Here is a 13,575-nt window from a genome sequence, read left to right as displayed (position 1 = left end):
CCTCACAAGCTCTTCGGAGCCGGGTAGGTGGTCCGGCCCTGGCCCCCATGCTCCCCACAGGCGGAGGCGGGAGACCAGGGCGCTGGGTCGTGCTCATGGGGGGCACCGAGCAGTCGCTCCTGGGTCAGTAGCCAGAGACGAGCCTCCTCCACCCATCAAGCTCCGCCAGCTCCCTGAGGACGGAGAGGGTGCCGCCCCTTCCCAGCAGCACCCTGGGGTCGGCTGTGGTGTCTTGTGCGGAGGCGCCTGGGGACCACCTGCCCTATCTGACCCACACCAACGGCCGTGAGTTGAGTCAAGCTGCGTGTGCAGCCTCTTCCTTGACCCTCAGGGTGGCCCGAGACGCCCTGCTCACCCAACCCAACCTCGGGGGTCCCAGGGAGCAGCCAGCTCCGGCCCCTCCTCCACCAGGAGTCCTGCTCTGAACTCGCAGCAGCAGCCTTTCCCAAAGACCCTGGATGAGGGCTGGAGGCCATGGGAGGGGCCGGATTCAGCTCAGGATGGGGTTGGGTCCTCAGCTGCTGGGGGGCAGGGCTGGGACCCTCTCGACCGGATGGATGCGTGGAGTCAGGGGTCCCCTCACTCGGGCTGTGTGTCTGCTTCACGTGCCTGCGGCCAAGCGGACGGTGTCACGTGTCAGAGGAAGCACGACCGGCTCTCGGGCCCGGCGGCAGTGCCCGGGGGACGTGGGCGAGTCCCCCGGGGGCTGGCGCGTGAGCGGCCCCCACCACCGGGAGGGGGTCCGCATCAACCCAGCTCCGGATCGCAGGGCAGAGAGGACCTGGGGTGAAGCCCAGAACAGAGGAGCCGGTGCTCCCGGGCTTCCACCCGATGGAACCGCCACCCCCAGCACCCGCTTCTCCCCCAGAAACAAGCCAGAAGAGGGTCCTCATTTTTGTCAGTTTTTTTTCAAAAAAAACAACGAAAGTACCTGGACAACTGCAGACATCACAGTTCAGCCACAAGCTCAGGAACACGGCCCCCACCCCCAGGGCCCGGGACTCCCCGTGGGCACCGGGTCCCCTGGGCTTGCGTCCACCTCGCCATTTCCCCGGGACAAGGGGGTGAAAGCAGGGAGGTCTGGCGTGCACGTGGACCCCCCGCACCGGCCACGTGTAGGCAGGGACACCAAACCAGCCCCCAGTGGCCGGGCAGCTGCCTGAGCGTCCCCGGCAGGCCGCGGGTCACGGCCAGGGCGTGAAGCAGGGCTGAGGAGTGCCCCGCTCGGGGTGAGCCGAGGACCCCTCGCGGAGGCCGGAGGCCCCCGAGGCTTGGGTCTCAGGGACAGAGCACCGGGGGCCCGTCAGTCACCAGTGCCACCATCTGACGATGTGGACGATGCCGGCAACCTGGCTGCGGACACCCAGAAGCCAGGCAGCTGCTGGGGACGTGTCAGCTCTGAGGTCAAGGCCCAGGCTCGCTGCCTCGGGTGTCAGGAACCTGGCCGCCCACCGGCCAGGAGAGCAGGTCGCGCAGGGTCAGGCCTTGGCCTCGGGCTGCTGTCTCTGCTCCCCCACGGCTCGCACGCCGTCCTCCTCTGGGGCGGGGCCGTCCTCCTCTGGGGCGGGCCCGTCGTGCACGGCCGGCTCCTGCATCGGGCTCATCAGCTCCTGGGCCGGCGGCGGGGGCTGGCGGCGGCCCTGTCGGAAGTGGCGCACGCCCGCCAGCATGGCCGCAAGGACGTAGGCGACAAACAGCACCAGGAAGTACACAAAGTAGATGAGGAACTGGAACAGAGAGGGTGCAGGTGAGGCGGGCGGGGGCACCCAGGGGTCATGGAGGCCGGAGCAGGGCCCAGCCTCCACCCACCCAGCGGGGCTTCCGCAAACCCAGCACTTCTGCGCCTCCGCCATCTGCCCCGTAGCACTTTGATCACCTTGTGTGACAGCAAACGTGCACTTGGCTCTGGGGCCAGGTCCTCACGGAGGACACCTGTGCGGGCGGAGGCTGGTGGAGGAGGACAGGCCGCCCAGGTCTCCCGGCCCCCGCCGCCCCCATGGCCCCAGGGCAGTGCAACCCTGCGCCCCGGGACCAGTGAAGCTGCTCAGCGGTGATGCACAGGGAGGAGTGCCCAGCACACGGGAAACTCCCCCCGGTTCTCAGACCGCAGGGGGCAGGGGTCCAGGGTGGCCTCCTTCGCGTGTGGGCCAGACGAGCATGAGTCCCGCCCACGGCCCCGGAGCTCAGCTGCCCCAAGCGGTCTCCCCGAGAACCCCTCAGCACTGTATGCTCAGCCCTGCTAGGAAAGCTCATTTTCAGAAGCAAAACCAGGAAATGAAACGTCGGGGACTTGGCTTCCAGGAAGATGGAGCTGGCATGACTTGCCTGTTCCTCGCAAGTACGATTAGAACCCTGGACACTGCACAGACAACACACAGAAGGTGCCTCTGAAAAGTGGATGGGGGCAGACTAGCTGGGGCCTTGGAATCCAACGAGCACCACGTCAATGTGTTCCCTGGGCTTTTTTTCTTTCTGCTGCAAGTATCTTTAAAGGAACCAAAGAAGCCCACAAACCAGAAATACCAGGAAACACAGAAGAAAACATTCAACAAAAGCTGCTCCACCCAAAGGGGCAGGAGAGGGACCCCCACCCACCCAGCAGGACAGGACACTGACGAGTGGGAGCCCCTCTCCTCCAGCCAGGCCCCACCCTCGTGACCCAGGCTGTAAAACCCCCACCCCCGTCGGGTGGTGTTGGTCAGGGCCCAGTGGGGAGCTGGAATGTTCACCCCCATAGGGACCACATGGAAAGCCTGGACTTTCACTCCCCCCAGGTGGTGCCCCGCTTCCCTGAAGAGTCAGGACTTTTACCCCACCCAGCCGCAGTGAGAATGCCCCTCCCCCACCAGTGTCACTGGGGCCACGTGGGGAGCAGTAATGAGGTACCCATGGCCCTCCTGACCACTGCAGGCCATGTGGGGAGCTGGCGCTCCCTTCCTTGCCCAGCGGTAAGGAGAAGCCCCACCCCAGCCCTCAGCGTGAGGAGGGCTGAGTGGGGAGCCTAGAATTCCACCTCACCTGGCTATAACGAGGTGCATGCCCCTAGTCCTCTGCTAGGCTGGTGTCAGGAGAAGCTAGCTAAAACAGAAGGATTAAATAAGAGCCAGAGTCTCAAAACATAATAGCCAAAATGTACAGGATTCATTTAAAAAAAATCACTCAGCATACTTACAACCACAAAGATCTCTAAATGAATGAAATACAATCAACAGACACCCACACCAAGATGACAGAGATGTTAAAGTTATCTGAGAAGGATTTTAAAGTAGCCATCATGAAAATGCTTCAACAAGCAATAACAAACATGCTTGAGACAAATGAAAAAAGTCTCAGAAAAGAAACAGAAGAGATAAAGAAGAAAAGTTACAATTGAAAAATATAATAACCAAAATAAATACTCAGCAAATGGTCTCAACAACAGAATGGAGGGCACAGAGAAAAGAATCAGTGAACTGGAAGATGGAACAATAGAAATCACCAAATCTGAACAACAAAGAGAAAACAGATGGGGAAAAAAAGCAGAGCCTCATTCTCCAGGGGACAAAATGTAACACTGTGTCATGGGTGTAAAATAAGAAGAAAGAAAAAGAATGGGGCTGAAAAAGCACTTGAGGAAATAATGACTGGGAAAACTTACCAAGTTTGGCAAGGGACATAAACCTATGGATTCAAGAAGCTGAGAGAACCCCAAACAAGACGACACCCCCCAAATCAGACCAACACACACCATATTCAAATTTTTGAAAGCTAAAGACAAAGAAAAAGGAAAAATCTTGAAAGCAGCCAGAAAAAAAACTGACACCTTAAGGGAAAAATAATTAGAACGACAGTGTATTTTTCATCAGAAACCAGGAAGGCCACAAGGAAATGACAAATTTTTCTCATACTGAAAAATTCAGGAATGAAAAATCAATCAAGACATTCTCAAATAAAGAAAAACTAAAAGAACAATTTGTCACCGGCAGACCTGCCTTAAAAGAATGCTTAAAGGAGGTTCTCTAAACGGAAAGTAAATGATAAGAAACTTGGAACATCAGGAAGGAGAAAGAACACAGTGATCAAAATTGTGGGCAAATAGACTTTCCTTCGCTTCAGTTTCCTAAATGTTTGACAGCTGGAGCAAAACTTATTATCCTATCTTAGGTGGCTCTAATGGTATACAGAAGAAATAAGTAAGACACTTGTACTTAAGCAGAAGAGAGAAAAGTGACCTAAAGGAGGTGAGATTTCAATACTTCACTACAACTGGCCATTTAATACACAAAGCAACCATCAAAAAAGTCACCATGAGAGATACACTCAAAAATACAACAGATAAACCAAAATGAAATTCTGAAGAATCTGTAAATCTATGAGAAGGCACAAAGAAAGAAAACAGAAACAAAAGGCAGAGAGAAGAAAAAGAAAACAAAAACTGAAATGGCAGACATAAGGACTAATACATCAACAATTACACTAAATATAAACGGTCTAAATAAACCAATTACAGACAGATACTGGCAGAGTGGATTAAAAAAACATGACGACAACCATATGCTACCTACAAGAAACTCAGGTATAACGATATAGTCAAGTTAAAAGTAAAAGGATGGAAGATAATATGTCATGTAAACATTAACCAAAGGAAAGCAGAATGGCTATATTAATATCAGGTAAAGTAGACTTCAGAGGAAAGAAAATGACCACAGGCAGAGAAGAACATTATATAATGATAAAAGGCTCAATCCACCAAGACATCCAGTGTATGTGTATGCAACAGAGAGCTGCAAAAACGTGAAGCAAAGACACGACAGAAATGAAAGGAGAAATAGACAAAGTCACAGTTATAAATGGAAATCTCAACACCCCTTCTCAACAATAGGCCAGACAAAAAAATCCATAAGGATAGAGAAGAAAGCAATACCACCATTGACTATAGGACCTTATTGATATTTATGGAACACTCCACCCCAAAACAGCAGAATTCACATTCTTTTCAAGTGTACATGGAGCTTATAACAAGATAGACCATGTCCCAGTCCCTAAAACAAACCTCAACAAATTATAAGAACTGAAATAATACAGATTGTGTTCTCTGATCACAAAAGAACATCATCAAAATAGAAACCAATAACAGAAAGATAACAGGAAAATATCAAAACACTTGGAAAAGAAACAACACATTTTGAAATAATCATAGGTCAACTAGAAAGTATGAAAGGAGATAGAAATACATAGAAATGAATGAAAAAGAAAATACAACATATCAAAATCTGTGGGGTGTAGCTAAAGCAGGCTGAGAAGGAAATGTATAGCAATAAATGGAAATATTAGAAAAGAAGAATTCTCATACGATTTATCTAAGCTCCCATCTAAAGAACCTAGAAAAAGATGAGCAAAATAAATCCAAAGTAAGTAGAAAGAAGGAAATAATAAGGCCAAAAGTTCTAGCCAGTAACAGTAAGGCAAGAAAAATAGATAAAAAGCATTAAAAAAAAGACCTCCCAAAACTAATAAGTGACCTCAGCAGGACTTACAAGGTTAACTCACAGATGTCAGTGTGTTTCTTACACAGGCAGAGCTCAGAGAGATTGTTCAGGTCCGAACCACCGCAATAAAGTAAGTATTGCAATAAAGCAAGTCACACAAATTTTTTGGTTTCCCAGGGCATATAATAATTATGTTTATGCTATACTATAGTCTATTAAGTGTGCAATAGCATTATGTCTAAAAAGAAACAGTGTGCATACCTTAATAAAAATACTTTATTGCTAAAGAATGCTAACCGTCATCTGACAATGCAGGGCTGCCACAAACCTTCAACTTGTAAAAAAAGTCAGTATCTGTGAAGCACAATAACGTGATAAGAATGAGGTCTGCCTGTCCCAGCAGTGAACACCTGGACTGTTATGAACTGAACTCTATCCCCCCAGAATTCATTTGTTGAAGCCCTAAGCCCCAGTGTGACTGTATTTAGAGATGGGGCCTTTCAGGAATGATGAAGGTTAAATGAGGTCATGAGGGTGGGACCCTAATCCAGTAGGACTCCTTATAAGAGAGAGACACCAGGAGTGCACACGCACCGAGGAAAGACCACATGGGGACACAAGGAGAAGACGGCCGTCTGCATGCTGAGGAGAGAGGCCTCAGGAGAAACCAAACCTGCAGACACCTTGATCTCAGACTTCCGGCCTCCAGACTATAGAGAATAAATTTCTGCTGCATAAACTACCCAGTCTGTGATATTTTGTTACGGCAGCCCTAGAAGATTAATGCAGACACCAAAATTATAAATACAGTATCATTTACAATTGCTAAAAAAAAAAAAAAAATGAAATTCTTAGGAATAAATCTAACAAAACATGCACAGCACTACAGTACTTGCATGTTGAAAACTACAAAATGCTGAAAGAAATCAAAGTTCTAAGTAAATGGAGAGACACACCATGTTCACAAGTTGGAAGATTCAACATAACAAAAGATGTTAATTCTCCCAATATTGATAAACAGGCTTAATGCAATTCCTAGCAAAAGCCCAGCAAACATGTTTGTAGATATACACATGAGTACTCTAAAATGTATAGGGAAAGGCAAAGAAACTATTATAGCTAAAATAATTTTTTTTTAAATTTCAAAGTTGGAGGAATCGGTGTACCAAATTTCAAAAACTTACCACCTAGCTACACAAGCAGGACAGTGTGGTGGTGGAGGGAGGGTAGGCACATAGCTCAACAGAACAGACAGAGAGCCCAGAAACAGACTCACGCAAGTGGTGGAAAGCAATGCAGTCTTTTCAACGAATGGTGCTAGAGCAACCAGACATCCACAGACAAAGGAATGAAATGTTGTAAGCTTCACACCTTACAAAAAATTAACTCAAAACAGGTCACAGACTTAGATGTTGGGGAAAATCTTTGGGACCCAGGGCCGAAGAGTTATTATATGTGACACCAAAACTAAGATCCACAAAAGGACAAATGAATAAATCAGACCTCATCAAAATTAAAAACTTATGTTGCACACAACCCTATTAGGAAGATGAGATGGTGAGCTACGAGCAGGGAGAAACCTTTGCAAAGCACACATCCAACAAAGGACTACTACCTAGAATACACAGACATTCTCAAAACTCAAGTGAAAAACCAAAGGAGCCAATTAGGAAATGCGCAGAAAAGTGAAGGAACACTTCACCAAAGAGGATGTACAGATGGCAGCTGCACGTGGGGAGGACAGCGTCATAGCCATCAGGGAAAAATGCAAATGGAACCACAGGGACCACCAGCCCTCCACACGGCTCGGAACGGCCGAACAGATACGGTGGCCACACTGAACGCTGATGAGAATGTGGGGAACCCGGATCCCTCAGGCAGGCCAGTGGGAATGTAAAATGGTGCAGCGACCGTGGAAAACAGTCTGGCAGCCACCACGTGACTCAACAACTGTACTTTGGGGCATTTATCCAGAGAAATGGAAATCTGGGTTCACACAAAAAGCTATACGCAAATGTTCAGAGCAGCCCCCAACCGGACAAAGCCAGGGCTCTTGGCAGTGAGCAGGTAAATGAGCCGTGGTCCAGCCACTGCGGAGCCCCGGGCAGCAAAGGACCGGAGAGAGGTAGCCACGCATCTGCAGGACTGGGGCTGAGTGGGGAAGGCAATCCCGACGCACAGCTGCAGGGTCCCACTCTCGCGATGACAATGCTGTAGAAATGGCGGGCAGACCGTGGTGGCCAGGGGTCGGGGAGGAGGCAGGGTGGGGGCCCGGCGTGGCCACAGGGGGCAGGGAGGGATGCTCCCGTCTCGACTGTGTGCGGCCCGTATCCCGAGAGTGCCCGCGCCGCAGAACTGCAGGACGTGACCGGTGGCGGGGCTGGGCCCGCACCAGGTACGTGGGTCTTTGCATCACCTGTTACCCCACCGGTGAGTGTGTGGTGACCCAGAAGTAGAGTTCAACTTAAAAGACCAGCCCGCCCAGGCCAGCTCCCTGCCTGCTCCGTGCTGGTTCCCAGCACCGGCTCTGCCCCACTCTCGCCACCCAGGACGGAGGGAGGGGGCACCCGGAACACCATGCGCAGGAGAGGTGAGTAGGACGAGCCGGGGCGACTTCCCTTCTGGATGCCACCAGGATTACTAGCTACGAACCAACCTCTCGAGTTACCTTTTAACCAGGGAATTAATCCAGCAGGAGAAAAATCAATATACTGTCGTCAGCTTGACCCAGCGTGGCTGGAAGCTGTCACGTGGCAGGGGCTGGGGCCAGGTCAGGCGAGGAAGGCCCAGCCCCTGCTCCCCGCCTTGGGCCCCTCGGAAGCCCCGCTGCCCGGAGCCAGGACACCCAGGGCTCCAGGGAGGGAGAGGCTCCCCCAGGTGCTGGGGCCCCTCCCAGGCCAGCTGGACAGCTGCCATGCAAGGCCCCATGGGAAGGCCAGGGGACAACATGCTCCCCTGTGGAGGCCACCGCTCTGGGGGAGAGGCCTCCCCTGGAGGGTCCCGGGTGAAGGAGGCCCCAGCCCGCCACCTCTGGACGACAGGCCTTGTGCTCTCCGGACAAGCCCTCCTGCCCACCCCGTAGGTGCAGCTGCACATGCACCTGTGGACCTGAGTCCAGCCTGGCCACCCTGCTCAGCCACAGTCCCCAGTGTTCAGCCTGGGGTGGATGGGGCAGTGTCCCTGGAGGGCCCCGCTGGTGACCAAGGGCCAAGACCTGCCTGCCCATGTGGACACAAAGGACCAGAGGCTCCTATGTCCTTCACCAAAATGGGTGTCCAAACCCCATCCAAAAAGCCAGTTTCTGAACAAGAGGGTCTCTCATGCCCGGGACTTCCTTCCTGGCCAGCTTTTGGATCACCAACTCACCTCGGACGGAGGGCTGGGACTTCTCCACGGAGCCGAACAAGCCCCAGGGAGGTCTGGGCTCCCAGCAGATGGAGGCTGCATTCCACAGGCAGAGGGCGGGGCAGGATCCCCGGGGAGCCCGGCGACAATCCCTCCCACAGGACCACCCTCTGGCTAATTCCAGCTCACTCAAGACTGGTCCTGCCCTGGGTGAGGCCACCAGGAGTCACATGCCCGAGCGGCCCCCAGTCTCACAGCAAAGAGGAATTCTCAAGTTCTTTGTAGAAGACCGAGGACCCGCCTAGGACTGGATGGAGGGAGGGGACGGGAAAGGGGCCAGCACGCGCCAACGTCAACCCCACGAGCTCCACTCTCTGCTGCCCTCCACAGAGGAGACAGACGGCTGTCATGTGAGCCAGGACCCATCACAGGCAGGGACCTGAAGAGGGCACAGGGATGCTCGGCCACGCCTCCGTCCCTCCTGGGACCTCAGCCAGTGCAGGAGGCGCCCAGGGCCGGTGAGGGCGCCTCCAGAGCAACCCGCACCCAGGCAGGCCTTGGAGGCCCCAGAGGTCTCGCCACACTCGACCGCGCACGCCCACCGCACTGCCCAGATGCAGGCGGCACTTACAGCCCCAAACTCAGCCCTGGCAGGGAGCCGCACAGGCCAGACTGTGGCCCCTGTCACCTGGCCCTCTGACCCTTCCCTCCCTGCTCCCGCTCAGTCCAGGGGGTCTGGATGGAGACGCCCCACCCTCAGCGGCTCTGTGGCCTGGGTCCCGGGACAGGCCACACCACTGGCTGCGTGGCCACGAGGAGGCCTGGCCAGGACTCGCCCCAGAGCCTTCCCGCCTCTAGGAAGTGAGCCCAAAACGGGGGCTCACCTGAGAGTGGACCGGGAGGCCCAGGCCCCGCTTGTCGGAGACAACGAGGGTGATGATGGTCTTGAGGACAGTGGCGAGAAACGTGTTGACTCCGAAGACAAGGGCGCGGAGCTCTTGAGAAAGAGAAGACGCGATCTGAAAACTTAATGGGGAAGCGGCGAGGTCAGCCCCCGCTGGGGGCAAGGTGCACGCACAGGCGCAGAGGGCCCAGGTGCGGGGCAGCACTCCCGGGCCACCAGGAACAGCCGCGGGGCATAGGCGAGACCCGCCCAGTGCCCAGGCTGCCCGCCGCTCCGGGGCTGCGTCCTGAACTGGCACGTCCTCCTGCAACGACTCACAAAGCGAGTGCAAAGCCAGTCGCAGAAGGCAACCGCGGGAGATGCTTGGAGTCTCCAGGACAGAGTAAATCATGATCACTACAGGGTTCCAAGAAAACCCGCCTCACGGGAGCCGGGCATTAACAGACAGGGCACCGCACGGACAGAGCACGAGGAAAATTCCAGGATTAAAGTCCTTTGTCGTTAAATGTTTCAGTAAATTATAGAAAGAACCGTAAAACAAATAAAGAAAGCAGGAGGAATTAATACGCTCAGAGCCTGCAGGGCTCTGCAGAGAAATTAACATTTGAACGTGCTTCCCAAAGTGCCTTTAAAAAAAAAAGAAAAAACTGATCAAAAAGTGTCCTAAAGCTCTGAAGAATAAATGAACAAAAATACCCAAGAAGCCTTTACAGAGAATGACCGACAAGCTTCTGCCGGGGCTCAGGGGGAGGGGGCAGTACACGAAGTGCAAGGATGAGCGGTCACGTGACAAGCGGCACCCGAAGAGAAGACAGCCGGTGGATCAAAGGTCCCTGACGGAAGGTTAACTCCCGAGAAGCGGGAGCTGGGCCAGGTCCCGCAGGCGTGGGCAGAACGCCACACCACACACACAGCTGATTCAGAGTTGGATTTAAAGCAAACGGTAACACAGCAACACATAATAAAAGGCTCCTATCACATGTGGTAGAGGTAAGCGCACTGCAGATAATCAGGAAAAGAGAAATCCCAGCAGAAAAAGAAGCCACAGGTATACACTGGGCAGGACACCAGGGAAAGGCAAGTGACCCACGGGCCGCCCTCCACCACCCGCAGGGGCTGTGTGCCTGCCTGGACAGCGTCTGCGACATCTCTGAAACCCCCTTCCAAAGCGCGTGCCCTCTGACCTGGCCGGTTCCCTTCCAGGACCCACCTGAGGCCATTATCAGAATTTGGGAAGAAAAATGTAGGTGAGAGGGGGTGGCTCCCATGTTGTCTGTCACGGGAAGACATCGGAGACAGGGCCTTATCACCAGGAGGACCGACGACAATGCCCTCTGACATGGAGCCACGCGGTTACGAGGGGCAGGGGTGCAGAGTGACCCCGGCTCGCTCCAGGCAGCCCGACACCCACGTCAGCCACGGGGGTTGGGGTCTGAGGGGGTCTGCTGTCTCCTTGACGCCTTTCTGCCTCACATTTGACCTTTTCTGCATCATATCGGGTCTTTTTGCCACGAACATCTATGGCTTTTACAATTAACAAGGACACGTGAGACACTAAGTGGTCCTGGGAGAAGTGAGAGAAAGACACCCACAGCCCTGGCGCCCGTTCCGAAACGCTGTCCGTGACAGGACAGGTGGGACGTTTCCAGGCTGAGTGTCAGGAGAGGACACAGCATCCAGTGTGCACGGAGTCCAGGCCACAGCCATGGCCATGTGGGCCGGGGGGCGTTAGCAGCAGAAATCAAGAGAGCAGGGCCAGGGTCGCTGGGGTGTCTGGGCAGCACTGACCCTGATGGGGAGGAAAGGAAGGACGCAGCCCAGGGCAGGAAGGGGACGCTGGGCGCCGGGCGCTCCTGTGAGGCGGCTCAGGGGAATCAGGCCACCACACTGCGGGGCGACGGCTGCTGAGGATCAGGACTCCGAGGACACGCTCTGAGCCCAGCACCAGGCAGGGACAGATCTCGCTGGGTGTGACCGGAGTGGACAGTCCAAGTGGGGAGGGAGGTGCCCCCAGGGAGATGGGGCTCGGAGGGGAGCTAGGGCCAAACAGCTGGAGACAATGACAGGCCACCTGCCAGGTGCAGGAGGTGTAAGCATGTGTCCTGAGCATGTGTGCTGTGTGTGGCATGAGGGCATGTTATGGCGTGAACACATATGGCGTAAGCACGTGTCCGGGGTGAACACATGGTGTGCATGTGCAGCTTCGTGAGAGGTCCAGTTCAAAGGGTGTACGAGGGTGTCAGAAGCCAGCAAGATGTGGGCTGAGGAAGGTTCTGGAAGGCACGGATGGTTGGCAGGCAGCTCCAGGGATGTCCCTGGGCCAGTGCTGGAGTATCCCCAGGAGTGTGAGGAACACAAGGTCATCGGGGGAAGGGCTCCCCCGGGCAGAAGGCAAGCCGGGTCACCCAGTCACTCTTGGGCTGTGTGCCACCGTGCCCAGCAGTGGGAGTGGGAGGGGATGGGAATGACCCAGGAAGGGACAGCAGGGCCAGGAGACTGGAAGCAAGGACTTCCCGAGGTCCAGTCCCTGTGGACACTGTGGCTCAAGGCGGGAGCAAAGGGGACGCCCACATGGCTCCTTGCCCAGCCCTGCGATCCCGGTGGCCAGGACAGGGCATGCTGTGGACAAGCGGGGCCCTGGCTAAAGGCACCCAGGGCTCACGCGCCTCCTGATGAGAGTGACGTGCCAGCACACCTGCTCCACGCTGCCCGGCACATACCCTTGCTGCTCCCCATGGAACCTTCTGGAAGGAGGCCTCTCGATACACACAGCGCACAACCCTCCAGCTGCCCACCCTCGGCTCCAGTCTTTCGGGACTCTCCTGCCAGCAGTCCCCTGTGGCCACCCCGCACCAGCCCGACTCACGTGGCGACAGGCACCAGGAACTGGTAGGAGCCACGGAAGAGCACGAAGGCCGAGTAGCACAGCCAGATGCTGCTGGTCTTGTACATGAGGAAGACCAGCCCGGCCTGCAGCACCGTAACCACCGCGATGATCAGCTCGGCCCACAGCGCCCAACGGATCTTCACGAAGCCGGCGGCAAAGGAGGTGATGGCACCTGGGGAGACAAGACGCGTCAGCGCCGCCCTCGGCCTCACGGGTCACCGCTGTCTGGGCGAGGCAGGCGGGGCATACCGAGCAGAGTGGAGGCGGCATCCGCCCCGCCGTTGTAGACCCTCGTGGTGTCCGTGGTGGGGTTGACCACGTTCCACAGGATGTGCACGTAGTAGACGATCAGGTAGTAGCCGGCGGAGCTGAAGACCCACCAGAGGGACCAGAGGCGCAGCTGCGGCAGCCGCGCGGTGCGGCCCAGCTCGCGGAGCATGTGCGCGAGCGCCGAGTCCCGCCAGGAGGCCGGCAGCCAGTCCGGCTTCCCACCCGTGGGCTGCCCTTGGCCCAGGTTCATCCGGTCCAGCTCGGAGGGCGAGGCCCCAGCCCTTGCGGGCGCTCCGCGGCTAAAGAACAGGCTGCGCTTGGGGCGCTTCAGGAAGAGCGCGAGGACCAGACTGAAGGCGAGGAAAGCCAGCGAGATGTAGTGGAGCGTGGAGAAGGGGACCCTGCCCATCGTGACCAGCAGCTGGCCCAGCACGGAGCTGGTGAAGACGCCCAGCAGCACGGAGGCCCGCGAGTAGCCGGCCATGCGCTGGTAGCAGGCGGGGGGCACCAGCGAGAAGATGTAGGAGGAGTAGGCGATGCGGGCCGCCATGGTGATGCTGAAGAAAAACTCCATGAACTGCATGTGCAGCACGGACGAGCCGAAGAGCAGCAGAAGCCACACGGACACGTAGCTCAGGCCCTGCAGCAGAAGCACCGGCTTGTAGCGCAGGGAGTCCGTCCGCAGGGAAAGCGGCACCAGC

General features: G+C 55.4%; 1 protein-coding gene across 1 annotated transcript in view; it reads right to left on the bottom strand.

Annotated features, from left to right (window-relative positions):
* Positions 1 to 1,478: 1,478 nt before the first annotated feature.
* SLC19A1 (solute carrier family 19 member 1) overlaps positions 1,479 to 13,575 on the bottom strand; it is a 16,822-nt gene continuing 4,725 nt past the window's right edge. The window contains exons 3-6 of the mRNA XM_007452505.1: positions 12,854 to 13,554; positions 12,584 to 12,776; positions 9,698 to 9,839; positions 1,479 to 1,727 (exon numbers count right to left, since the gene is read on the bottom strand). Of these exons, the coding sequence (XP_007452567.1) occupies positions 1,479 to 1,727; positions 9,698 to 9,839; positions 12,584 to 12,776; positions 12,854 to 13,554 (1,285 nt within the window). The remainder of the gene's footprint in view (positions 1,728 to 9,697; positions 9,840 to 12,583; positions 12,777 to 12,853; positions 13,555 to 13,575) is intronic.

The sequence above is a fragment of the Lipotes vexillifer genome, unplaced genomic scaffold, assembly GCF_000442215.2.
Source record: "Lipotes vexillifer unplaced genomic scaffold, Lipotes_vexillifer_v1.1 scaffold545, whole genome shotgun sequence".
NCBI classification, from domain to species: Eukaryota; Metazoa; Chordata; class Mammalia; order Artiodactyla; family Lipotidae; genus Lipotes; species Lipotes vexillifer.
Note: the sequence above shows the minus strand (reverse complement) of the source record. Positions and strands in the feature narration are given on the sequence as shown.